Raw genomic sequence first — 27,610 nt, forward strand, 5'->3', positions numbered from 1 at the left:
AGAGATTGGGAGAGCTAGTATGTTTGTCGAGGATGAACGCCAAATAAGAGGTTATGATGGGTGCTGGTGTCCTAGGTTGTTGAATTCTAGCAATGAATATGGGTGAAGAAGATTGGTGGTTATTGAAAAAGAAAAGGTACTTGTGTTTTCAGGTAGGGTTTTTAGATAGAGTTGTTATCCTTTTTATTTTTTTTAGAGTTTTTCTTTATGCATCTTTCCTGTCTGTTTGTGTTCTGTGTTAATGACTATAAAAAAATAAAATCTAATGATTAATCGGAAGATCTCTAAGCATTTTTAAATCTTTGAATTTTTCTTGTTTATTTGATATCCAATTATATTATTTGATTCTCTACTATCTTTGTCCTAATTTTTTTTTTTAGCTTATCATTTTATTCCATATTTTTTTCTTTTTATTTATTTATTATTTTTTTATCTTGTATAAACTCGTCACACAATAATATAAGTGATAGTGCCAAAAATACAGTAAATTGACTAATTTACATTGAAAATATATTTTTTGAGAGTTTTTATATATTTGGAAAATAGGGGGTAAATAATGATTTGTGACATATGTAATTATATGTCAATAAATTTTTATAGGAAAAGTAATAGTTTAAATTTCAGCCAAATAAAATAATTTGCCACTATAATATCTTTTTTTTATTAATCTATTTTTTCTCAAGCCAATTTTGTTTTTTTAGAAATGCAGTCCATTTAATAAAAACCAAAGCCGAGTAAAATAAATATTCCAAAGACTCATAAAAAATTAAAAATAAGGATAAAAAATAAATCTACTGGATTAAACCTCTCTTTATCCTATGAATATGATTTTTTTTAACAATATATTTATCCAAATTTTTATTTGTCGAAACAAAAAATCTTAAAAATATTAAAAGAAAATTAAAAAATGTTTTTATTATTATGACATGGGTGTATTAAAAACTAGAAGAATAATACACTGAAACTTTTAGATTAAATCATATTCAAAATCTCTTTAAAATCTAAAAAGAAAACATATAAATTATTTTAATTGAATATTCATGAGATGTTTTTATATCATAATAATTGAAAAACAAATATCAAGATTCCCATAAAAATAAAAATAAACTATATTATTATGTGAGAACTGTGGATGAATTGAATAATAAGTGAAAAATAATGTTAAGATGTTTTTTAGTCCATTTAAAAAAGACATTCAATTTTTATTTATTTATTTTTTAAATTAGAAATGGGTCAAACCCATGCGATTGGCCCATCTAAAAGAAGGCCAGACGCGTCTAGGACTGCATAAAACTCGAAATCAGAGGCAAGTAGGAAAAGAAAAAAGCAAAGAAACCTGTATCCATAATTAAAATAAAAGCTACGCAAAGGCATACCGTATTGCACACTAAACTAAAGAAACACTAAGAAAAAAGAAGCATATATTTTTTAAAAAAAATTCAATGGAAAAACAGGTAAATCAATAAAAATAATAATAATTAGAAAGGATAGGAAAAAAAAACCCAACAAAGAAAAAGGTTAACACAAATAGCTCACAAAACATAACTTAATGTTTAGTGGAAACAATATGCAAAAGCAAAATTAAATCGCATAGAAGAAAGAAACAAACCAACCTATTTAGAGATAAAATCAAAGTAAACTGAGAGAATTACAATCGTAAGTATTTGGAATTGTCAAAGTTCCTTCTAGCACATAAAGAAATTAGTTGTTCTCGAGTTCAACCACCCTCTTTGCTCCCTTCTACAAAAAAAACCCCCTCCTTTTTTCTAAGCTCCTCCTCCTTCTTTTAATCCTTCTCCTGCTTCAATAAGCACACAGAAAGGAATGGAAGAGAGAAGTCAATGAGGGACATAGTTTTTTTTTTCTCTGTTTGAAAGCCAAAAAAAAAAATTAGGTTTCAGATTTGCTTTCTAGAAATTATTAATTCGAGTGCTATAAGCATTAGGGTCACTAAAAACTTACATAGTCTTTAATTTTAAGATTTTAAAAAATTAATTGAGATGTGTTCAAATTAATCTAAACAACTATAATTACAAAAAAAAAAAAAAAACTCAAAAGACACTATCTCAAACACACCACGTTGCCTATACAAAAGGAGCAAAAAAAAAAAAAAAAAAGGGAAACTGTTGATTGCACTGTTGTAATTCACAATGAGAGTGAACGAGAGAAGATATAGTGAATTAGCTTGCCCCTTTTTTTAATTTGTAATTATTACTTATAATCTAAATGGAAAAACATTGTTAAAGTACACAGTATTTTTCTCATTTTCCTCTTTTTATACCTGTATAATAATATAAATATATAATAAAAAAACTAAATTGCCAAAAAAAAACTTGCTTAGTATCTAGTTGGGATAGAATTGTTTTTTTTTATTGGATACATTTGGTATTGAAATAATGATTAGGGATAAAATGGTTTGTTTTTTTGCTATAATATAAATATTGATTTGCTTTTTAAAGCATAAAATTTTAACCTTTAAGTTGCGGGCTTCTTTTGTCTTTTCAAAAAACATTAAACAGTGAAGTTACAATCATGCTCTTGGAGGAGGGAATATGCATGTGTTGAGGGGCTTCTCTGTCCTTTTCTTTTATTGAAACAATACAAATACAAAATTACCCTTGAGTTTTGAAAAAAAATAAGGTTGTATGTAAATGTGTTTTCATCATTTCTATATGGTTTTATTGTAAATTAATATCAAGTGGAGTCAGGAGTAATTGAGTATTTGTAGTCATATAAATTATTATTTATATTCAGAAATGGTTGGCGCGTGCTCTAGCAAGTGCGGTGCCAAAACATAATCAAACGCCGCATTCTGGGGCAATGTTTGATGCATCTTGCCACCCCAAGTATAGTGGCAAGGCACGTGTGCTGAGGCAACCCAAGGATGAGCTCCGGCCGAGAGTTTTCCCCTCCCTCCCTCTTTCCCCTATCTCCTCCTAGAAAATCAAGCTACCCATTGAAAAAAAAAAAAGATCTGGCTATTTTTCTGTTAAGTTAAATTAGGTCCTCGTTCTTTTGATTGTAATGTGTTTGGCTTTCAATTGTTTGTTTAGTTATTTTTTTTTTAATTTCATCCCTTTGAACTTGATTTCTATATCAAATTTGATTCTTATTCTTTTAATTCTGATGTATTTGGTCTTGAATCCTTTATTGAATTGATTTTTATTTCAATTTCATCCTTTGACATTTTATTTTTATATCAAATATGATACTTATTCTTTTTATTATTCTTTTTAGTTGTTCTTATTCTTTTCTAGATTGAGATTGTTTTTCAATGACATCCCTTATGATTTGGTTTTATTTTATTTTTGTTTTAAATTTAGTTTTTTTCTTTTTAAATTGTTCTTTTTAAATTGACATTTTTTAAATTGTTTTTTTATTTGTATTTTTAAATTCATCTCTAATTATTTTAGTTGATTATGAGTTTTACATTGTTAACTTTTCAAGTTTAACTTTTATTTTATGATCCTGTCTCACTATCCAAATCTTGAGAGCAACTATTGTTTAATCAATATCTGAGATAATTGCATTATAATGAAAAAAAATCACCTAACCTTCTATGCATAGTCAAAAGATTTTATGATTTCAAATTTCATTATTATATTACTCCAATGAATAATATTTTATATCTTTCTGCACAATAATTTTCTTCCTAAATTTAATTTTTTTATAATTTAATTATTATAAATTTGACACTTGAAAAAATAGAACATGCCCAGCCCAATCCAGATTTACAAAGCAAAAGCTTAACGGAATCGTGTTTGTATCAAAGAGTGACTAGTGACTAGTGACTAGCTTAGAAAAGATTTGCAGCCATTTTTAGATTTAATAATAATTTATTTGTTTAATATGTGTTGATCATGTTTAATTTAATAATATTATGTTTTTTAATCCTCCTTAAACTTTCGATCGTATTTAATTACTTTTATTTAAAAAAAAAAAATAAATAAAATAAAATCTGATGAAATGGACGAAAACGATTAATTTGTAAAGGATATAGGGATTAAATAAAAACTAAATAAATCACAAGGAGATAAATGAAGGCAGTTGTTCGTAAACCAAAAGCGCGTTGTGCAAAACAAAATTCCAACCAACACAGCATTCACGCGAACGACTGAAAGGGCGGCTTGTTCGTCCTTGAGACCTCGTCACTAATTAATGCCTATCCACTCCATTCTCCGTCCATAGCTAGATCGCTCGATTGCCGTTGTAATAAACCCTAGATCCCTTATCTTCAACCGCTAGATCTTAATTTCCTCTGTGAAATACTATCCTCCAAATCACAATGTATCCGGATGATGCTCGATCCTATGATGCAGGAGACGATCATCCATCCCTGGATGCTTCTGAGATACCAACTTTTTTCAAAACCATGGTGCCCACTGTTGCTCGAATCTTTAATGTTTTTGAATCTGGCACGCTATCCTGGTTTGCAGCTGGTGTTGTGATCTCACCTTATGGCCACATCATTACTATCAACACCGGCACGGGCACTAACAGAACAGGAATGCATGTTTATTTTAAAGATGATGATGAAGGATTCAAGGCGGCTATCTGTCATGAATATGATGATCATCCTTTTTTATTGCTCAAGTTGGAGTCAGAGAGGGACGACTTTCCCTATGCACGCCTCGCTACCTCTGCAGCTGTACAAGGCTGTGAGATTCATTTTATTCATGTCTTTAATTATAATTGGTTTCGATATCTTAAAGGAATGGTCTCATGTCCGAACAGAAACTTATCTTATATTATCAAGAGTGATGAAGTGAAACAAATAGCTGCACCTAGCATTATGGATGTCTATCTAAAGGGAGCTCCGATACAATTTGTGGAGGTGGGAGCTATTTATGACAGCGAGCATTTGCGTGGCAGCCCATTTTTCAGCAAGAATGGGACTGTTGTTGGCATCTATTATTTTAGTGCCTTTAATCTAGCTTATGGATTTAATGTGGATTACCTGGAGACGATGTCTCCTGCTTGGGAGGAAAAGATAACCGAGTGTCAACCAGCAAAGCGGACCAAACTTACCTCCGTGAGTTCTTAATTAATTCTATCTGTTTGTAGCGTTGTATTTCTTTTTTAATACAAGTGTTTATATGTTTTATGTTCAGGACGGATTGGCTTCCAGTTCTCAATCTGGGGGGCGGCGTGCTATGTAAGCTGCGGCGGCGGATGCTGCGGTGACGGGTGACCAATTCATCATATTGCTACCACAACACTTTGTTTTAGCATGACTGGTCTCTGTTGCTTGTTATTAATGTTCATTTCCTGTTCCATCTATGTTTTTCTTTTGTATTGACAATACCCACCCCCAAAACCCCCCTTTCTGTCCTGGTGTTTATGTTACTGGTCTTTAGTTTATGTTTAACTGGCAGCAAAGTGCATTTTAACCCCTTTCTGGTTTGGGACGGTATTGCTGAAAAACCAGAAACTTTTGAGCCATCGTTACTGAAAAACTGGACATGACTGCCCTAGAGACTTCAAATTTACAACTAAAAAGATTTCGGGTCCTAGAGACTCCCAATTTACAAGTATAATACAATAAAGTTCATCCCTGTATAAAGCGTACACATGCCAACTGACTTGAGAACGATTGGCAGATACGCCAGCTCCCACGCTACTAGGGCAGGGTGTTTACGGAACTGAGAAGCAAAGGAAGGGAACGAGTAATGGGGGGGGGGAATTGAAGCATTATTAATCCAAAGAGAACCTGCGTTTGTTATATAAGATACAACAATAAACAACAATGAAAATGGCAGGTACATGTATATATTTATAGCTACAGAGGGAAGATACACCAATGCTCCCCTACTACTACAGCTTGGAAACCATGACCTTCAACCACGCTACTCCATTACAATTGACACCAAACACCAGGAACCATCCGGTCTAAATGGTCAACTTTTCCCTATCTGGAATTTTTTTTTTAAAAAAAATACTGATACATACACAAACATAAAATTCATCCATACAGCTTCGGTTTATATTTCGTTTTTTCATTTGTATCCTCTTTACGATCTGTTATCGGGTCTTATGTCTTGGATCGGTCACCTGTCATGGGTTAAGTCATGCAACATCTGAAACGCGCTTTGCGCACGGTGGTCAAGATCTCAGTCTCAGCATTCTCAAGCATCTTGACGATCTCGGCGAAGGGGGGACGTACTTCAGGATTGGTATCCCAGCAGCGCGTCATGATTTCACTCAGCACAGGGAGACAATCATTTGGTATAACTGGCCTTACCCCCTTGTTGACAACAGCTAATGCTGCCTGCACTGCTGTCATGTTCTGGAAGGGAAGCAAACCTGTTATGAGCTCCCATGCTGAACCATCTCTCTATGCAAATGGGCAAGTCAAACACATACGAGAATAACTACAAACACAATCTGCTGTAGAAATTGACAGGAGTTAGCAGATTTATGAAAACATCAATGCGAAAAAACAGAATTACCATTGCCAAAAAAAACTTGCTTAGTATGCAGTAGGGGGTAGAAATATCTTTTCCATTGGATAGATTTGATATTGAAATAATAATCAGAGACAAAATGATTCATTCAAGTTTTTTTTGCTATAATATAAATATTGGTTTGCCAATTAAAGCACACATTTTAATTTTTATATTGTGGGCTTCTTTTATCTTTTAAAAAAACATTAAATAGTGAAGTTACAATCATGTCTTTAGAGAGGGGAACATGCACGTGTTGAGGGGTTTTTATATCTTTTTTTTATTGAAATAATGCAAATACAGAATTACCCTTTGGTTTTGAAAAATAAAAAAAAAGGTTGAGTGTAAAGGTATTTTCATCGTTTCTATATGGTTTTATTGTAAATATCATGTGTAATCAGGGGTAATTGAGTATTTGTATTCATATAAATTATTATTTATATTCAGAAGGCGCGTACTCTAGGAAGTGTGGTGCCGAAACATAATTGAACGTGGCCTTCTGGGAGGCGTTTGATGCGTCTCGCCACCCCAAGTACAATGATGAGGCACGTGTGCCAAGGCGACCTGCCGATGAGATCTAGCCGAGAGTTTTCCCCTTTATCCTCCTAGAAAATCAAGCTGCCCATTGAATAAAAAAAGATCTGGCTATTTTTCTGTTAAGTTAAATTAGGTCCTTATTCTTTTGATTGTAATATATTTGGCTTTCAATTATTTGTTGAGTTATTTTTTTTCAATTACATCCCTTTGAACTTGATTTCTATATCAGAATTGGTTCTCAATCTTTTAATTCTGATTTATTTGGTCTTGAATCCTTTATTGATTTGATTTTTATTTCAATTTTATTCATTGACTTTTTATTTTTATATCAAATATGATCCTTATTCTTTTTATTATTATTTTTAGTTGTTCTTATCATTTTCTAGATTGAGATTGTTTTTCAATGCCATCCCTTATGATTTGGTTTTATTTTATTTTTGTTTCAAATTTAGTTCTTTTTCTTTTTTAAATTGTTCTTTTTAAATCATTTTTTTATTTGTTTTTTTCAAGTTCATCCCTAATTGTTTTGGGTGGTTATGAGTTTTACATTGTTATTTTTTCAAGTTAAACTTTTATTTTATAATCCGGTCTCATGATCCATATTACAAATTTCAAAAGGTTGGATTGAGTTGGTTTCAATCATTTTTCATTATTTAAAAAAAAAAAATCATTCATCATCATTGAGTTCACTGGAAATTGATATTCTTTGTTTTTTTTTTTTTTTGGATTCAATTGTTAATTTGATTTTTTTTTTAATTTTATTCTTCAATTCAAGATATTTGTTTGTCCTTTTTTTTGTGTGCAAATAAGTTCCTTATTCTCTTAATTACTCTTTCTTTATCCTTTAATTTTTTTATTTCATCATATGACATTTTTAGTTATTGGGATTCTGTTCTTTTGTTTTATGAAAAAAAATCAAAATGAAACCATTTTGAAAGAAAAAAAAAATCAACGGGTTTTGACTCCGTTTTTAATGGATTTTCCTAGTGCTGTCGAAACGTAGGTTAACCTGGGTTTTTGAAAATTAGCCCGATCATGGTTCAAATCGTCGAGTCAAGCCAAGTTTTTAAGTAATTGCTTTCCAGATACGATGCTTTAAATTTAGTCAGTGCTTAAAGTCATGAGTTTGAAAAGTTTACATGGATTGATATCATTTTCTTTTCCCATTACATCCTTTGCAGTTGTTCGTTTTAAAAAAGGATCTTCGTTTATCTAGCTGACCTAGGTTTCTTTTGAAGTCTCCTTTTTTTTATCTCTTTTTTATTTTATCCTTCAAAATTCATTTTTTTTTTAAATTAAACTTATTTATTTCTGTTTTTCCTTCTATTTGGTTATCACACCTGCATGATTCTTCTCGCGGGTTTTGAAAACCTCACTTTTTTTTGTTGTTGCTTCATTTTTAGTACTTTTTTTTCATTGATTTTTTTATAATTTCATCATTTTACATTTTAATTCATGAGGATTGACGATCTTGTTTTAGTTCTTATCCTTCAAAATTCATTTTTTTTTAGTTCTTTTTCTATGATATCAGGTCGTGAGCTTTTTCCTTTAAAATATAGTAACAACACTTGAGCTATTTTTTTTGCATTGCAAAAACAAATGTCCAACTTGCACCAAAACACATACAACCTGTCTAGTAAAAAATACATTACTAAAGGGAAACACATTGTGCCAGTCCACATTGTTTTTCCTATTTTTCACTTATATAACTATATAATAATTTATTACTAAATAAACTAAAATTTATGGGTTGGATACTGTGGAACTATACTGTTCACCCCCTTATATTTTACTATAGATGATACTGTTTATTTTTTAAAAGGTTTGGTATAAAATTTAAAGGGAACAAATATTTAACTCGATTGAATTCATGTTTTGTTTATACACACACACACACAAAAAGGAATGTCAGAAAAAAAAATAATTGTTTTGTTATTGTTGCTTCACTCGTTAAACTTGTAATTTGAACCATGAACTCAATCGGGTCCAATATTTTTTTATCTTAAATTTATATTCAACCTTTTTTAAAAAAAAAACTTTCTAGATGATGAACTCAACCAGGTTCAATAATTATTTTCTCTTAAATTGATATTCAACCTTTTAAAAAAAATCAAAAATTAAATATGCAGAACAGTATAATAAAACAATTTATATCCAAAAATGTTAAATAAACAAAAAAAAAATCACAGAAGAGGGATATTAATTTAAATATTATTTTTTTAAAAAAGATATATAACAAAAGATAATAGTAAAAGAAATTATAAGAAAAAATATAATTGTCTGTTGTTGTGACTTAACTCGTTAAACCCACAACCTAGAACTTGAACTCAACCAAGTTCAATATTTTTTTTTCACTTAAATTTATATTCAACCTTAAAAAAATTATATGACCTGGACCATGAAATTAATCAGATTCAATATTTTTTTCCTTTTAAATTTATAGCAAATCTTAAGGGGAAAAAAGTGAACAATGTCATCCTCTATAAAAAAGTGATAGGATGAACAATGTGGCTACACAATGTTTATGTACACATTTTCCTCTTAAATTTATAGAAATACTTTAATAATAATAAAAATGATGAATAATATCATCCACAGTAAAACTTGAAAACTTGATGGGGTAAATAACAAGGCTATACAATGTTCACCCCACATGTTTAAATTTATTATGTAATAAAATAAAACAACACTATTTACTCAATTTTAATGTTTAATGAAAAATAAACACTGTAAATAAATTTTTAATTTTTTAAATTTATTAAAAAAAATTAGGCCTTGTTTGTTTGCTGGAAAGTGGTTTCATTTTGGAAAGTGAATTCCGGGAAAGTGAATTACTTTATGATATTTAGTAGTGTAATGGAAAAAAATAAGTTGGAAAACACTTTTTAGTATTTGGTTATGCAATGGAAAGTGAGCTAGAAAATAACTTATTAATGTTTTATTTTTTTTTTTCAAGTTTATTAAAATAATAAGAAACAAATTTTTACAAATTAAAAAGTTGAATGAGAATGAAATTGAAAAAAAATATATAATTTCATAAATTATCTCAAATAAAATAAATAATAATCAAAATAATAAAGATCAAATCTAAAAAATAAAAAAAATTGAAAGATGAAGAAATTAAAAAAATAATAGTTAACATTTCATAAATTATTTCAAATAAAATAAGTAACAATCAAAAAGAATGAGGACCAAATTTGATAGACAAAAAAATTTTAATTAAAAAAATATTAAGGGAAAAGTAAATGAAAATTATAAAAATGAGGACCAAAATTAATATAAAAATTAAATTATAAGAGATGAAATTGAAAAACAAATATTCAAAATAAAATATATATAGCAATCAAAAGTTTGAAGACCAAATTTGATATAATCAGCAAATAATATGACATTTCTAAATTTTTCAAAACTTCCGGAAAGTGTTTTCCGCCCAAAAATAAAAGGAAAACACTTTTCTAAAACAAAGACAAATTTTTCGTTAATCGGAAAGTGTTTTCTGTTTACTAACTTTACTAATGGCAAACAAACACATGAAAGTTTGAAAAATGATTTCCCGAAAACTACTTTTCGGAAAACAACCATAGCCTTAATACCCTTCATAATTAATATGTAAAAATTAATATGAATGCCATCTTTCTTTTTTCTTTCTTATTTTAACTCGCATGTTTGAAAGAAATTTCTTAAGACTAAGAATGAATTGCATAAATAATATATTTTCATTAATTCAAGTCAAATAAATTTTATATAGAAATAAATTTTAAATAAAAAATCAATTAACAAATTAAATCTTAAATTGCTAAAATCAACTCTTTTAGAGGACATTTGATAGTGTTGTTGCGATTGTTTTTTCAAAATATTTTTTATTTAGAAATATATCAAATAATATATATTTTTTATTTTTTAAAAAAATCATTTTTGATATCATTACATCAAAAATGATTTAAAAATCACTAAAAAAATATTAATTTTTTTTTAAAATTCAAATATTTTTTAAACACATGACAAACAACACCTTAGTTCTTGAGATTCTAGAAAGTATAAAACTATTTTACTTTGATAACTCTCCTTTCTCATTACATTAGCTTTGTTGTCTTAAAATAGGTAAAATATAGTTATTAAATTTGGATTGGCCAGACAGATTAATATAGGATCCAATCGACCTAGTGATTAGACATGTCCGAGTAAGTTAAAAAATCAGAATAAGCAGAAACTCGATAAAATCTGGTTGACTTACCAGGTTGACCCGTGACTCCAGCAAAACCCGATTGGAACCCGATTTTTTCTTTTCTGATGAGTGTTTTCTCCTAGTCAGAAACACCTCTTTTTTTATATATTTTTAAAATTGATTATTAATTTTTTTCAAAGTTTACTATATACATACTAAGAATATTTTATTTTTTCAATGTAGGATTCAAAACCCATTAGTATATATAATTTATGTTTATAAGAAAAATGTTATTTTTTTCAATATGAAATTTAAAGTATATATATCTATTTTTGTAAGAAAAAAGTTATATTTTTCAACATGGAATAAAAATAAATTTATTTTAAATATTTCAATTTTAAAAAATAATATAATAACATAACTTTTTATAATATAAAATAAATAAAAATAATTAAAAAGAAAGAGTTAAACTCCAGATATTTTCTTACTTCATGACCGGATAAACTCCGAGTCAGCGCTAAAAGAGAAAAGGGCTTTCTCTGATTAATGGTGCTGAAAAGACCTGCCATGAACAAGATTCGTGGCAGAGGGCAACCAGATATTTTCGTTGTGATTATTGCGAAGAAACATGGGAGACGTGTTGAGGATGGCGTCAAAGAGAGGAAAACAATTGGCCCTCAAAAGCCTGCAAGAGAAATGAGTGCACTGCACCAAACAGCAATTTGCTTACCCATCTCCGTCTCTTCCTCTGTCTCAATCTCCTTGTTTGACTCCCGTGTCTCTTCTTTCTTTCTCTCTTCAGCTTGGGTCTTGTCCATTTCATCCATCTCCCACCGACTGCAGAAGCTTTGGTTTTTTAGCTTTTTGGTATCCTCTTTCTTGCTTTTGGTGAGTTTTCTGAATTTTTTATCCTTTGTTTTCAAAACTCATTTGTGTTTGTGAGCTTTTAAATTTGGTGGAGAGAGAGAGAGAAATCATGAATCTTGTTGAAGTCTGAAAATATGAAGTTTATTGGTTTTTGGGTTCTGAAAGAAAAAACCATACTTTTCACGCAAACAAATTAACCCAGGTTTGGATTTTTCTTCTTGGTGCTTAGATGAAATTTGGTTAATGCATGAGTAATTGTTGGCTTCTTTTTAGCCTTCTTTTTGTTAAGGAAGAAACAAAAGTTGCCATGGTTTTCTAGTTTTTGATTATAGCTTGTTGTTTCTACTTATTTTCTTTTCCTTTTGTTTTTACCCATCACCACAGCCTTTGATTTCAGAGAGAAATGCCTTTAGCACGATATGAAAATAGTATGGGAAATAGATCACTCTCTCCTTGGCAAAGAAGTGAGCTATATTATTGTATGATGAGATCGACAGTAGTCATTGATTGTAAGATCGCTAGAGATGTGACCGATAAAGGAAGAACGGTGATAGATACACGCAGAGGTGGAGGTGTGATTTTGAACGAGCAAGGGTTGATACTTACATCGTTGAGGCTTGTCCACGAGGTTTCCTCAATCTCAGCCACACTTTCTGACATGACAACTACATATGAGGCAACACTAGTATTTGATATTGTTAATTCAGATTTAGCTCTAATTAAGATTTCTGAATTAGAAGGAGGGCAACGACTGATGTACGCTCAAATTTCGCCTCAAGTTTTGGATGTAGGTCAAGAAGTATTATCTATCGGTAGTTCATACCAATTGCCACCTTTTCAATGCTCACATTCATATGCTAATGAGTTGGTTACTTTCGGAACTCAAAATGTTTTGAATGAAGAAGTCAATTGGAGCGCACACGACTTTCCAGAAATGATTTACATGATAGGTTCTCCCGTGTATGATTCATCAGGAAAGATTGTAGCTTTGCAGCAGGGTCATAACTCTCATCATGCAATTGGATTGCCTGGTGAGAAATTACTTGAATTTTATTTAGCCTATAACGGATAAGTTATTGTCGTATAGCAAGTTTATATTGTTGGATATAAGCTTTATTCGGATTGATGCTGTCTTATTTGTAAGCAACAGATATCTATGTTATGGGTTTTTTTTTTTTATTTTATTGTATCGTGAACTCTCTATGTTTTGATTAAATGGATAAATATGAAGATGTATGTTTTTTTTTTTTTTTCCTTTCGGTCTAGATTGTTTAATTTTCCTTTATTTTTAATATGCAAATGCAATAGTAATGTTGTTGATTTGTGAGTAAACATTGGGGTATCTCAGTCATGGTTTGGGTAGTTGATTGCCAATTTTTGGTTACTTTTTGCTTGCGGAGTATAACTGAAGATCTCCATCCCTTCATTACCAGAGTTTGACTCTGGATGATTATAGAACAACCCTTGATGCATGACAACCATGAAATATATATTGAAATTGTAGTGTTATAGGTGGAGAGATTGGGACTTGGGCGTAAGGTGCGTTTGTTTTTTTTTTTTTTTTTTAAATTAAATTTTTTTTTTATTTTAAATTAATATTATTTTGATGTTTTTAGATGATTTTGATAAGATAATGTTAACAATAATTTTTGAAGTAAAATAAATATTATTTTAATATATTTTTAAAAAATAAATATTTTAAAAAATAAAATATTATTTTAAGTAAAATAAATATTTTAAAAAATAATTATAATTCTAAACTCGTTTACTTGTTGAACTATATGTTGTTTTACAAGTTTTAATTTAGCTTAGATAGGCTTGAAACTTTTATTTTTATAAAAAAATATTTAGAATAATATTTTATTAAATTTAAATTTAATAAAGCATTTAATGGTACTGCAATATGTTTTTAACAAAAAAAAAGTATGAACCAATTAAAATAAATCAAGTTAAATAATGAAAAAAAAAGTAAAAATATTTCAACTTTAAAAGATAATATATTAATATAATATTTTGTTAATATGAGATAAAAAAATTTTGAGTTTATTTTGGTAAATTTATGAAATTTTTTAAATTTTATTATTTATAAATTTATATATATATATTTATATGAATTGTTTTTACATGAAATGTTAAAAATTTTATTTTTTTTTAATAATTTTTTAATCGACTCGAATGTACTCATATAATTTCAGATTCAGTTTTTTAACCGAGTCAATCCTAAATTCTTGACCAAGTTAATCCCAAATCGGATACGATAACTTCTCTGATTAAAGGTGCTGAAAAGACCTGCCATGAGCAGGATTCGTGGCAGAGGGCATCCAGATATTTTCGTTGTGATTATTGCAAAGAAACGGAGACGTGTTGAGGATGGCGTCAAAGAGAGGGAAACAATTGGCCCTCAAAAGCCTGCAAGAGAAATGAGTACACTGCACCAAACAGCAATTTGCTTACCCATCTCCCCTCTCTTCCTTTGTCTCAATCTCCTGCAGAAGCTTTGGTTTTTTTAGCTTTTTGGTATCCTCTTCCCTGCTTTCAGTGAGTTTTCTTAAATTTTTATCCTTTATTTTCAAAACTCGTTTGTGTTTATGAGCTTTTAAATTTCATGGAGAGAGATATTATAAAGAATGAGTTTGTAAAATTTTATTTTAAAGGTTTAATCTATAAATTTTGTTATTTTATGAAGAGAGAATTAAACGGTAATTTTATTTTTATAATATTTTGAATTATTTTATAAATTATATTCTCTTTTGACACATTGCCAAGCCCTCGCAGTACTAGACTTGCTCATTCTCTTAGGCATAATCAAGAAAAGATAGTCATAAAAGTTTTTTAAACCCGTTAAAAATAAATTTATCAAAGTAAAAACCAAGCTTACCTTGTAAGAGAAGTCAGGAGAGAGTGATGAGACCGAGGGGGAGACTTGTACAATCGGCATTGCTAAATCAGACAATGTACCATGCTAAAGACATGTTCTACATGATGGGATGGACATCAAATTTATATTATAGGTAGCAAGGGAACAAATACAATGCGTTAAGTTCTACGTAATGTGATGAGCTTCAAAATTTATGGCAGGATGTAAATTTAACCAGTTAAATTAAGTTGATTAAAGTTATTTTGTTTTATTTTTTATTTAATTTTATCTTTTAAAATTAAATTTATTGAAAATTAAGTTTCATATTTTTTTTCTTTTTATAAGATTATTTCAAACTTATAACTCAAATCATATGGTTAGTAGGTTGATCCAAGTTGACTTAGGTTAACTCAGTTTATTTTTTTAATTGAATATTTTTTTCTTCAATTTTACTCTCCCACAATTCAATCTTCATAATTTTTTTAGGGTTAGTAGCAGATGCATGATGAAAAGCAGTTCTTATTTAAAAACATATGCACCAATTCCTCTATAAACACTCTACCATCCAATCATCCAGAGTCAAACTTGATGTCGAAGGATGGACATTTTCAGTTCTACAGTTCTACTACATGGCAGAAAAAAGTAAACAGCAATTCACCCATTATAAATACTTCCCATGCCACTATAACTAAGATAATCCATGTGTATTTACAAGCTAACCACATTACTATTGCTTTCGTATTTATAACAAACGATGCAGAAATAGGAATCTCGTAAAATGGACACCCTGAAAAAGACAGCTTCTAGGATGAAGAACTAATTTAGGACTTTGTTAAATTCCCTGAGAATAATATACTGCAGTGGTAATAGGGGGAACTATCTAAAATGAAAGGAAGAATTAAACAAGAGAAACACCGAGGACAGATTGAAGATGAGGGAGAATGTGGGCTTGATCATCCCTTAACTGCTCTTTGCAAATTTCTACAGCTTTGATTTTAAAAACCAATTTCAATTATAATAATTAGAGTGTTTGATCCTTGGAACATCTGTACACATGGCACACAAGGTAAGAGGAGGGATTCGCCAAGCTAACTTCATTGAGTTTTACATGAAAGATGATAAAGATCCCGGCAAGACCTCGTAGACTGATCCCTTAACAACTCGCCATTTCACAAGTGCTTGTGATCAAATTGTGTAATGTATCACTCAGATATGAAATTTTTATGCCGAGTTAGAAGAAGATGATGAGTAAAATCTGTTACCGCTCCCCATACACAGCCAGAGGATCCCTTCAAAGTAATAAAATCTTCACCACTGCTATCTTTGGCCTGAAGAAGCTGTCTCACTCCAGATTGAGTGAGACCATCAACATGATGCAGCTAAGACATACAAACGAGAAAATAGAGGGAAAAGGTCTTAACGATAGGACAAGTTAAGTGATGAAATAAGAAAGGCTAGTTGAATTGCGAATACCCTAAGGAAATCAACGAGAAACTTAATTAGAAGACTAATAGTGGCTATAATAGTTAGCATTAGGTAATAAAAGAGTGGTAGTTGAGAAGTAGTAAGAGGTTAGTTACATTCTTTCCTATGCCAATGGTGGGGATATTAGCCAGAACACCAAGATGGCAAGCCAAGCCGAAACCTGTGAAAGAGAGCTATTTGCTATATGTAATGCAATGCATAAAAAGAAATGAAGATTCACTGGAAAAAGAGGGAGAGAAACTTGCCTCGAGGATGAAGCAAACCATTGCCATCAACAAGCAGTAACTGTTGAATAAAACAGAGACAACCTTAATTTCAGATAAACCTTAATTAACAGGCAAGGCAAGAGAGTAGGAATCAATACATATGATGCATGGAAGGTATTTATGGTAGGATATTATCATATTCATAATGGGGATGGGAGGGGAGGGATGGAATTAAAAAGAAAGAGGATTGTGGATTGGCTGACCTGGGGGTAGAATGGATTGTCAGTGTTTTTCATCTTCTGTAACAGTTGTAAGAGTATTGGAGCCTAAAAATCATCATCATCATCACAATGAGAAATAAAGAAGGAAAGAAAGAATCGCAATGATAATAATAGATTCTACTGACCTCTCGGAAAGCAAGGAAGGGAGGAATATAAGGGACATCGAAATTGGTGAGGAGAAAGAAATCTTGGTAGACGACTTGCAGAGTGGGAGTGGTGACATCCAAAACAACAAGGCTTCCACATCCGCATGCTGCCGTTGATGCTGCTGCTGCTGAGTCTAATTCCTTAGAATAGCTTACATCAACCCCACCCACATATTTCAATAACGTTCCTTCTTCTTCTTCAACAACAACATTGCCGCTGCTGCTGGGTATGGGCAGTTTCCAAGGGAAATCATCCTGTGTTATCAACCTCTCTTTAAGTAAATCTTGAATCCTGCTTTTTACAACATTTAATCAATCGATCGATCAAATATATCACATAAATCACTGCTATACGAACGAGACAACAGCATTCAAGCAAGCAAGCAAACGAGTTGCAGCCTAGCATCATACTCTCTCCATTGATTTTGGATTTCAATTGATGATGATGATTCTCTCCGATCCCGTCCATGACGAAGACCATGATCATCCATAGATGTAATCGTTGCTTGATCTTCAGCCCAGTTGCCAAAACCACAGATTGCTAGCCGCCGCCCATCAATCACGCAGTATATTTACGTTTTAATTATTAATTTAGTAACAAATGATGAGAACTTCAACCGCTAGCTTGTCACCCATCAGGATCGAAGGAAATAAATTATTCAAATTTATGCCGATCTTGAAGGATCGGGTGTACGAGAATTCAGTTACAAATGTTTTTAAACATGTATTTTTCCTTAAAATATATTAAAATAATAATATTAAAATATCAAAAAAAAATATTAATTTAAAATAAAAAAATAACTTTTTTCAAAAAAAAAATTAAAACATAAAAATAAATAGGATATTAGCTAAAGGCCAGCATAACCTATATACCATGTTTATATACCTTTTTTTTTAATATATATTTTTTTCTTCACTTTAAGCTATTTTTTTTAAGTTTTTAAATAGCTGATATTAAAAATAAAATTTTAAGAACTAATATTTTTTTTTAAAAAAATAATTTTAAAAGCAATAGTTACTATAATACCAAACAGACTCTTAGTCTTTAGCCTTATTTGTTTGTTGGAAAATAGTTTCATTTTAGAAAGTGATTTCATTAAAAATTAATTTTTAAAAAATAAATTATTTTTTGATATTTTCGTAGTATCATAGAAAATAAGTTGGGAAATATTTTTCAGTGTTTGACTATGTCATGAAAAATGAGTTGTAAAATAATTTATTAGTGTTTTATTTTTTTCAAGTTTATTAAAAGAATGAAAAATACATTTTACAAATTAAAAAGTTGAATGAGAATAAAATTAAAAAATAAATAATTTCATAAATTATCTTAAATAAAAGAAATAGTAATTAAAATAATGGAGATCAAATCTGATTAATAAAAAAGTTGAAAGATAATGAAATTAAAAAAAAATATAATTTTATAAATTATTTCAAATAAAATAAATAGCAATAAAAAAATAAAAACCACATCTAATAGAAAAAAAATCAATTAAAAAAATAATAATAGAAAAGTAAATAACAATAAAAAAAAAATGAAGATCAAAGTTTATATAAAAATCAAATTAAATCAAATTTTAAGAGATGAGATTGTAAAAAAAAAAAGATTCAAAATAAAATATATAGCAATTAAAAGTTTGAGGATCAAATTTGATATAATTAACAAATAAGATGATATTTCTAAATTTTTTACAACTTCTAAAAAGTGTTTTCTGGTTAAAATAAAAGGAAAATATTTTTAAAAAAACTAAAACAATTTTTTCTTTAATTAAAAAATAGTTTTTGTTGATGAACTTTTCTAATAATAAATAAATATAAAAATTATTTCTAGTAAATCACTCTTGAGAAAGTAAACATGCCTTAACTCTTTGATGTATTTTTAATTCATTCCCGAGTACTTCTTGAGACTTCATGTATGCAAGAGAATGCAAAAAAGAAAAAAGAAAAAAAAAAGATAGAGTAATATTGTAACTTGGAATCATAAAACTGAAAATAATAAAAGTTCAATAAACAAAGCAAAAGAAAAAACAATACAGTCTATAATGATATTGAGTCGAGTTCATTGAAACAAGCAAGATGCCAACAACAGAGGTATTAACATCGAAGAGGACTCCATTTTAGAACTGGAAAAGGTCCAAAATCAACAATAGCTAGCAGAACACAAAAGTACTGCTTCAAAATGCCAAAAGCAGTAACCATCTTACTTTCTACCCTGTCGTCTCGATCACATGATGAACTAATTAAGATATACAGACCTTTTTTTCAAGCTATAAGTCTGCAAAGGTTACAAGTTTAAATAAAATCATTTCCGACAAACTTCCTCACAACATTATATCCAAGGTGTCCATGTGTTACTATCCCAAGAACTCTCCCTCTTGCATCAAACACCGGAGCTCCATAGCAACCCGACACAATTGATATGTCACTAACCATAAACATCGGCTGACTTTTATTGCCGAAATCGAACCCAAGGGTACCGTAGGTACCGTAACCAGTGATTTTTGCACAAGTGAAGACGTGAGGGAGACCTGCAGACATGGAAATAATGTAGACCTCTTGTCCAATTTTAACCGTATCATCTCCAAGATATACTTCAGCATAATCAACTTTCTTATTCTTCTTCTTCTGATACTTCAAAACACAAAGATCACTTTCTTCATCGTGCTTAGATATGGATACTTTCGTTCCACCTTTTTGTGAAACTCTAAAGATTGTAGGCTCCGAATCATGCTTTATCTCATGAGCACAGGTGATAATAGAACGACCCTCGTCAATGATAACACCAGAGCCGCTGCCTTTATCTTTATTCTCAACGTTAACAACTGTTGGAGCCATGCAGTCGAAAAACTCTTTTAATTGACTACCTTTAAGATCATCAAGGTATCCTTGATCTTCAGTAACCTTCCAATAAGTTTTTAAACCCATTAATTTTCTGAGAGAGAGAGAGAGAGAGAGAGAGAGAGCACTAAATACTTCAATGTTTAAACGTCGCACCCACAGATTAAATAACAATAACTCATGCACAGGATACTGCTTTTCATGCATTTTACATGATATAGCTCTTCATGCATTTGGCATTTTCCATGGTACAATACTAAAAGGCGTGGGAAAGTACTGTAACTTTCCCACGCCTTTTATGTGTTTCACTGTGCACTGCACAGTGCACAGTGAAACTGTTAGCTGTATTTTTTTTTTCGTTTTTATTTTTTCTTTGTTTTTTATGAATTTATTAAAATGAAAACCAAGCTTACCTTGAAGGAGAAGTCAGGGGAGAGTGATCAGACCGAGGGGGGAGACTCACACAATCGGCATTGCTAAATCAGACAATGCACCACGCTATAGACATGTTCTACATGATGTGATGGACATCAAATTTATGTTATAGGTCGCAGGGAAACAATGTGTTCAGTTCTACGTAATGTGATGAGCTTCAAATTTATGTCATGGGCTGTAGAGTAACAATGGGTTTTCTACACAATGGGATGGGCTTCAAATTTATTTTATGGGCTGGAGAAAAATAATGAGCTTTGTATTAAAACAATTGGGCTATAAATGGGTTGGGTTGGGTTGTGATTAGTGAGCACAATCTTAGTTAAAATTTAGTTATTATTTTGAGATAAAAAAAGATGAAATCAGATGGAACATATCTTTTTGAAAAATAATATAAATTTATTCTAAAATAATCTTAAGAACAAATTTATTTTTATATCTCCATTTTTGTTCTTCTAACCAAAATACTCTCTCTCTCTCTCTATTAACAAAACAAATTTAAGTTTTTATACAAAACTTAGTTACAAAATTATTAATTATTATTAATCACACCCACAAAACACTATTTACTATAATAATATTTTTTTTTCTTCCTTTTGTTTAGTTTTTTTTTTTTAATTTCACCCTTTAACAATTCAGTCGTTTATATATTTTTAATTTTATCATTTAGTGTTTGGTTATTTTAAAAATTGTACTTTATATATATTTTTTTTCTATATGTTTGGTTATATACCAGTTTTATTGATTTTTTTTTTTAATTTCAACTTTTAACATTAGATATGTTGGAAATGAAACTTTATAATTTAGTTTGGTTTGCTTTTTTTAAATTTATCACAGTTTCATAATCCAGATCACAAGTTATTTTGATTTTTTTTATTTGATTTTTTTTTAAAATTTTTTTTTAATATTGAATTGATTTAATTTTTTTTTTTTTTTTATGATTTTATTTCAAATTCATGACTTAAATAATAGGGTTAATAGGTTGACCTAAATTGATGTAATTATTACAGTATCAAAAGGGGGGCTAATGTAGCCTCTTCTTACATGAACTGTAAGCAAACTCCATTCCAAGAATATAATAAGATCGAGTCAAAGCCAAAGATTCTTACTTCAAGTATCTTGTTAGTTGTTAGACTATTCACGCAGATGAAGAGAATCGAATAAATATAAAGCTGCTTCCCAATTTGTAAAGCTAAATCACACAGGATGCAATACTAGCTAGGAAAAGAGCAAAGAAGATGCAAAACTACATATGCATGGCGGCATTTGATAAGCAAAGCAGGAAAGCCTGCTTCCATGATCTCAAGGAAGTGACCACCCAGAACAAATGTATTTGTCATCCTGAAACCCTCTCCCCAGACAAGTAAATTGGCCAACTGAAAGCACCAAAAGCTACAGATTAGAATAAATCACAAAACAGGTTGGCATGTCAGATGACCCAATCATGGCAAGAAACGAACATAAAGCAGCAAACTTCGTACATAGAGAGCTCTTTGCTTAAGTTTTCCATGCCAACACCATGCATCAATACACAAACCACCCAAAGAATGTAGAAAGGGATTTTACCTGTTATAACTGTCTGGAAGAAGGTCATCGGCGAGTATAACGAGCTTCAAAGGCCCACAAACACCTGCCCTCATCACCTCTAACTCCATAGATTTCCCAACCTTGTCCCAAATCATTCCAAAGAACTGATGCCAAGAATTAAAAAAGATTAACTCACTCTTGTTTCCCCTTTTCTGGGACAAACATTGAATGATAAAAACACTACAACAGAGGCGGGGCGCTCTACACCCAAGCAATAAACTAAAGTCACGTACCTTTAAGGAGCAGCTAACCACCTCTCTGTCGCATTTAATTATAACATCATTGGGTTGTATCTCAGCGCGATCAGCAGGAGACTCTTCCGTTACCTGATACAATTGCTCAAATGTTACTGTTTTGGAAGATTTATAAGCCAGCTTCTCAAATTCATTAATTATTAGTTTTGGAAGATTGGGATCCACTATGACATGCAACAGCACACCGAGAATGTGTCCTAAATCCCTCTCATTGGTCTCCTTTGTAACGTAGCTCTCCACACAAATGCCTTGGATGGAACAATACCCTTCCATGGAAATACAACACTCACAAATACTTGTGTAGGTTTGTAATGAGACCAAACCTTGAACTTTATGATGCAGGACAGAGTGTCCTGCCTGCTTTCTTTCTTTTTAACTGATTTGGAAATGGATTTGAGAAAAATAAATAAATCACATTGATTAACAAAAAAGAGACAGAGTAGCAAGCTTTTGTTGATAAGAAAAATCTGGTGTTGTTTTCCATAGGGAAGATTAAAAAAGAAAGTGAGGAATTTCAGATTGGCGACACTGTGGAGAGCAAAGAGAAGAAAAATCAATCTATAATCAGGGGATTACAAAGCCTAAAGAACCCTGTGTTACACTTGATTTAGATGAATAAAAGAAAAATATTGCTGAGCACAAAGTTATGAAAGCAAGGATATCGAGGACAAAGTGCTGCTGTCAACACAAATGGCCACTATTCCTGATTTTGATTGTCAAATTGATAGCACAAAAATCATTGGCTATCCTGTATCATTTCAACTCCTAATTGCTTCCATTTGAAAGAAAATTACATTAATAATTACAGAACAGGGGGCATGAACTTGGATGCCTAGCCCAAAGAAGAAACATTTGATTCAGCATGGTCAGTTAAGCAGCAGCTTTGGGCTCAGGGTTATGAGGATTTCATAAGTGTGGAAGCTGCTAGTTACAAGACGCACAAAAAGAATATTTTCGAGAGATATCATCTTTCATCAAACAAGCCTTAAAAGAAATCATGGAATAGAAGAAAGGGCCTCAAGGATGAAACTGTTGAATATATGAGCAAATAATAAGTGGACACCATGGACCAAGCCATGGAGCAAACACCTGCTCCAAAAGTGTATTTGGGGAAAATATAAAGAGGAAGAAAATAAAAAAGCGCAGCAAAGACCATACCTCTTCAACTATAACCCCTTTGCAAACAAGAGGGAACAATTGAACTATTTCCTCCAAAGTGACCACGTCAGCAGCATAAAGATTAGTAAATTCCATCCCAAGCCAAGGATGAGGGACACTCCTACGCCATTGTAGAACATTAGATGCACCCAACATTCTTTCACAATATCTTATTTCAGGTTGCATATTGACCAAAAAAAAAAAACAGAAGATTAAATAACTTCCTTCCCCATGCAGTACCCTGGATGGGAAAAGAAAATACAGCATGTGCACCACGATGCAGCAGGTGATTTTGAAAGAATTAAATAATTTTCTTTGTAATTTAGTTTAGCTTTAACTGTCCTCCGTGTCTAGAACATTGAATTGTTGTTTTTTGGCTGGCGATTTCTTCACACACCCAATACCACATCTCTACCAATAAATATAAAGATTTGGAATGCTCCAACCCATTGAGAACAACATGATCAGTAAGTAAACAGGGTATACAAATTATGAAAGGAATCTCAAATACAAATCAATTGTGGAACGGTGCCATGAGCATGCCAAAATGTCATGGAAAGCAATAAATACTCTGCAAAAATGGTGAGGAACATACCTTTTCTTATTTAAGTAGTCCAGGCATCTAAAAGCTATGTTGATTGGCAGAAAAGGAGTCTGGCCCTTCCAAAAGAAATTGATCCCGATGACTTCTCCATCCCAATTAATGAGTGGCCCCCCAATAAAAGGCTACAATAAAGAACTAGTTTATGCTACAGTTTGGTATCAGTTCATCAAATATATAACATCAAAGCATAGATCTTTTAGTCAGTCTAAGAACATGCCAAATCTAGAACAAGCTCTGGACAAACAATTGTTTGCCCCTTTCTTGCTATCCTCAAGCAACAAAGACTGTTTTATGGTGAAAGCGGTGTTAATGAACCATGATTTAGTCACCAAACTTGTGGTTTAGTCACTAAACTTGCACTTTGGTGGTTTTCCCTTTCAAAACGAGGTTCAAGTCTAGGCATTGCACTTGGGTGGATGAAATAACAAAAGAGGGTTAATTCCATTTTGTAACAAGGTTAATGGATCAAATTAAGAGTTGTTCCATGGGTACCTTAAATTAGGCATAGGAAGGTCAACAATTATGGGCTCATCACAAATTCAAGTAGTAGGACTTGGTGGGTACAGTGAAAATTTTATAGGCACAACTTAAAATTCTTTTGAAAATCAATCTCTGAAAGGGTTTTTTTTTTTTTGTTTTTTTAATTTTATGGGGATATATCTTTTGGACTCTCTTTGAAAGTGAAATCGCTTAGTCATAGAACAAAAAATTCTCTAAGAAACAAGCTTTTTGCATAAAAACACCACTCCTTTCCTTCACACTCTCATTCACTTCTCTTAGTAGTTAGTTCTACAGTGATCCTAGTTGACTTTAATACTCTCATTCTAGGTTTCCCTACACAGGAGTTTGATCTCCTCATAGCATGTGAGGATGAGTGTTGAGCTATGTTGCTCAGATACAAAATTCAGGGCGTCAAGTCCGAGTATCGGCCCAAGAGTCAGAAAAGATGAATTCAAAATTTCTGAATATGGTGAATTGACTGTAAAGTGTTAAAATATTGGATGTGAGTACACGAATGTGATGCATGATGTAACCTCCAATTATAGTTTAATTGAGACCTATTGCCCAAAAGATGTTCCATGTATTATGTAACTCGTAGTCCTAAATTCAAACAAGAGGGCAGTACTGGCTTGTATATAAAAATTGGGAATAGATTGAAAGAATGCTAATGAAGGCAATAAGGAAAATAAATTTCATCTATTTCAAGTGTAAGCAAGACCAAGGGGTTTTGAAAGTTTGAGCCTCAAATTGACTGGTCATTAATACCTTCTCCGGAGAACCATATCACTAACCAAACCAAGCAAGAAGTATGCTTACTTTAACACTTCTCTATTCTTCATCTCTCGCATTTCTCCATCATCATTTCTCTAAAAAAACCTTTGTTGAGTTTATTACAAACAGCCATTGTTATCAATATGTTGCTTGTTTAGTTTGGATAGAGATGAGGTTGTGTCCAAGTGCAAATACAATAATTAGAAAAGGAATCCATGCTTGTACATAGTCATTTCATCGACACAAATACTCTGGGGTAAAATGCTTAACCCCGAGTAACACACATGAGATATAAGCCAACATACATGATGCGACTAAGCCAAAAAACAAATTAATGCATGAAACAGAGAGAGTAGTGTTATTACTGTAGAAATCTCGCAAGTTGTCATTAGGAGCTCTTGGCAATCCAGTCCGCAGCAATAAATACTATATGGGAAGAAAGTAGGGTAAGATCACAGCAGAGCAGTTAGTTCGGAAAAAAAAGCGTTGTGGTCAAAACAGTGCGCCACGGTGCATTAGAAACAAGAATACAAGAGTAGAGAGGTGATATTTAGAATTGAAAAGGAGACTACTAGCTTAATTATGATATGGAAAGCAAACATATAACAATAAAAGGTAATTGTAAGGATGCAGAAAAATGCAATTGAAGATATCCTGGTGATGGTAAGGATATTGATGAAATCTTGAAACACTAACCTCCTATATATCCAACGTTGCTAGAAGAAATGAAAAGACAAGGTTCATTTTGGCATACCTGAAATCACCAGAACTGACAAGAAGCTTGTGGTGATATTGATCTTGCACCCGGGCTAAAGCTATTACTTTATCCCCGGGACAAAGGTTAAAAAAGTTAGCCTCTACCATGGTGTGATCATTATCAGGTTGTAAAGACATAGAATCATCTATCCATTTAAGACGTGCTTTTTGAGGAAGTTTATCAGGCTTGAACTTGACCGTAGCAATGTTGTAGTGTAAATCAAAAGCTGAAACCTCTCCCTCGTACGAACTGCCATCTGATAGATGTACTTCAACCTGCAATTGCAATACAATATTTTGAGAAATTTTCAATTCTACTAAAAAGGTAATGATAATAATAATAATAATAATAAAGTCGGTGCTGTACCGTGATTTGAGAAGGGTCTCTATAAGAGTGAAAGAGAGAAGCAGAAGTCAATATGGTAGCCTCGAATTTACCATCATCTCCTGCTGCACCTTCACATTCTACAATTGTGCCGGTGCACGCAAAACACTTTTCTCCGCTACCTGCCAGAAAGGCAGCAAAGCATAAAGCTTTATGTTACCAGGCAGATCATATATGTCAGGAAGAATAAAATATATGATATACCTACCTCTGTCGTATGCAGCAAGGCACACAACCGATAGAGAAACTTTCAAAGCAGCTAAATTTGTATCATCATCCCGCTTTTTCAAAAACGGAGGCGGAGGCGGAATTATATCAACTGTAAAGAAATATTCAGAACAAGAAAAATCAGATTAAATAAAAACAGATGAAGGAAGAAACTGATCGGGAGAGAAGAAGAAGAAGAAACCACCGGCCTGAAAAATTCATGTTTTCTCCGTCCCAACGATACCAGATAGGAGAGACGGGTACACTAGGGATTATTAATCAGTAACGATGTGGAAAAGGCAGGCAGCAGTAGAGACTGGAGTAAATAATCCTCCTCTTTTTTCCAAGAACAATAAAAAAAACGGCTGGGCCTTTTAATAGGTTTCTGCCACCTTGCTCTGAAAGAGGCCCTTTTTTTTCAACGGCAAATACTAGGGTGTAGCTAGGGGACCTGCATTTTTTATTTTTATTTTATCAAATATTATCCATGTAGATTTTTTTTAATGATAGTTTAAAATATATAACAAATTAAAAATTTTATGAATAGACTTGTCAGAGGTTGCTGACCCTTGCCCAAAAAAAAAAAAAGAAAAAGAACAGAAAAGATAATGTTGGTCTTCTACAGTCAAAGCTTACATACATAGGCCAAGCAAAAAGTTACAGACCATTAACGCAAATTTTAATGTAGGATGATATTCGTTGTAATTCTTTTTTTTTTTTTTTTAAATTAAGAACCATGACAAAAACATTTTTCTTTGTTAAAGAAATATATTAATAATAAAAAAAGGAGCTATACTAGAAGATAAAACACAGGTTGTATCATGTTTTTAATGTCTCTAATTAAAAAGAAGATAAAACTACATATCTACTTCCAAATTATCATTTTATCTCAACCACTTAATTTTGTTCTCTTATGTTTAATTGTATATAAGATTTTTTACCATTGATATATTCCAACTTCTCCCTCTTATTTGTCATTGTCGCTCTATTTTATTAGGAGAGTTCCGGAGAGTTCCTCAACCTTGGTTTGGGGTTAAAGTGACTAATTGTAATGCAATAAGTGTAAATATGTTTGAAAAAATAATTCAGAAGTTTGGCCACATCAGTGAAGGTGTTCTTGTTGAAGAGGTATG

At 31.4% G+C, this 27,610-nt stretch overlaps 3 protein-coding genes across 4 annotated transcripts; 1 reads left to right on the forward strand and 2 right to left on the reverse strand.

Moving 5' to 3' along the window:
* Positions 1-4,042: 4,042 nt before the first annotated feature.
* Positions 4,043-5,918, forward strand: LOC118059452 (uncharacterized). Its single transcript, XM_035072310.2, has 2 exons — positions 4,043-5,032; positions 5,112-5,918. Exons 1-2 carry the CDS (start codon positions 4,286-4,288, stop codon positions 5,157-5,159), a joined length of 795 nt encoding a protein of 264 aa, XP_034928201.1. The 5' UTR covers positions 4,043-4,285; the 3' UTR covers positions 5,160-5,918.
* Positions 5,919-14,083: 8,165 nt separating this feature from the next.
* Positions 14,084-17,676, reverse strand: LOC118059453 (uncharacterized). Of its 2 annotated transcripts, none has more exons than XM_073406315.1 (6): positions 17,399-17,676; positions 16,967-17,279; positions 16,824-16,886; positions 16,600-16,639; positions 16,450-16,514; positions 14,084-16,248 (listed from the first exon to the last, which is right to left on the reverse strand). In XM_073406315.1, the coding sequence occupies exons 1-6, from the start codon at positions 17,476-17,478 to the stop codon at positions 16,072-16,074; spliced, it is 738 nt and encodes a 245-aa protein (XP_073262416.1). In that variant the 5' UTR covers positions 17,479-17,676; the 3' UTR covers positions 14,084-16,071. The 2 variants fall into 2 exon arrangements, with proteins under 2 accessions (XP_073262416.1, XP_073262417.1); XM_073406316.1 differs by having other exon boundaries at positions 16,105-16,343.
* Positions 17,677-21,304: 3,628 nt separating this feature from the next.
* LOC118059496 (putative protease Do-like 14) lies at positions 21,305-26,834 on the reverse strand. Its single transcript, XM_073406056.1, has 10 exons — positions 26,687-26,834; positions 26,475-26,589; positions 26,253-26,388; positions 25,884-26,161; positions 25,495-25,555; positions 23,849-23,979; positions 23,254-23,374; positions 22,075-22,167; positions 21,821-21,945; positions 21,305-21,630 (listed from the first exon to the last, which is right to left on the reverse strand). The coding sequence occupies exons 1-10, from the start codon at positions 26,697-26,699 to the stop codon at positions 21,591-21,593; spliced, it is 1,113 nt and encodes a 370-aa protein (XP_073262157.1). The 5' UTR covers positions 26,700-26,834; the 3' UTR covers positions 21,305-21,590.
* Between the last annotated feature and the right edge of the window lie 776 nt (positions 26,835-27,610).

Source organism: Populus alba, chromosome 18, assembly GCF_005239225.2.
Source record: "Populus alba chromosome 18, ASM523922v2, whole genome shotgun sequence".
NCBI classification, from domain to species: Eukaryota; Viridiplantae; Streptophyta; class Magnoliopsida; order Malpighiales; family Salicaceae; genus Populus; species Populus alba.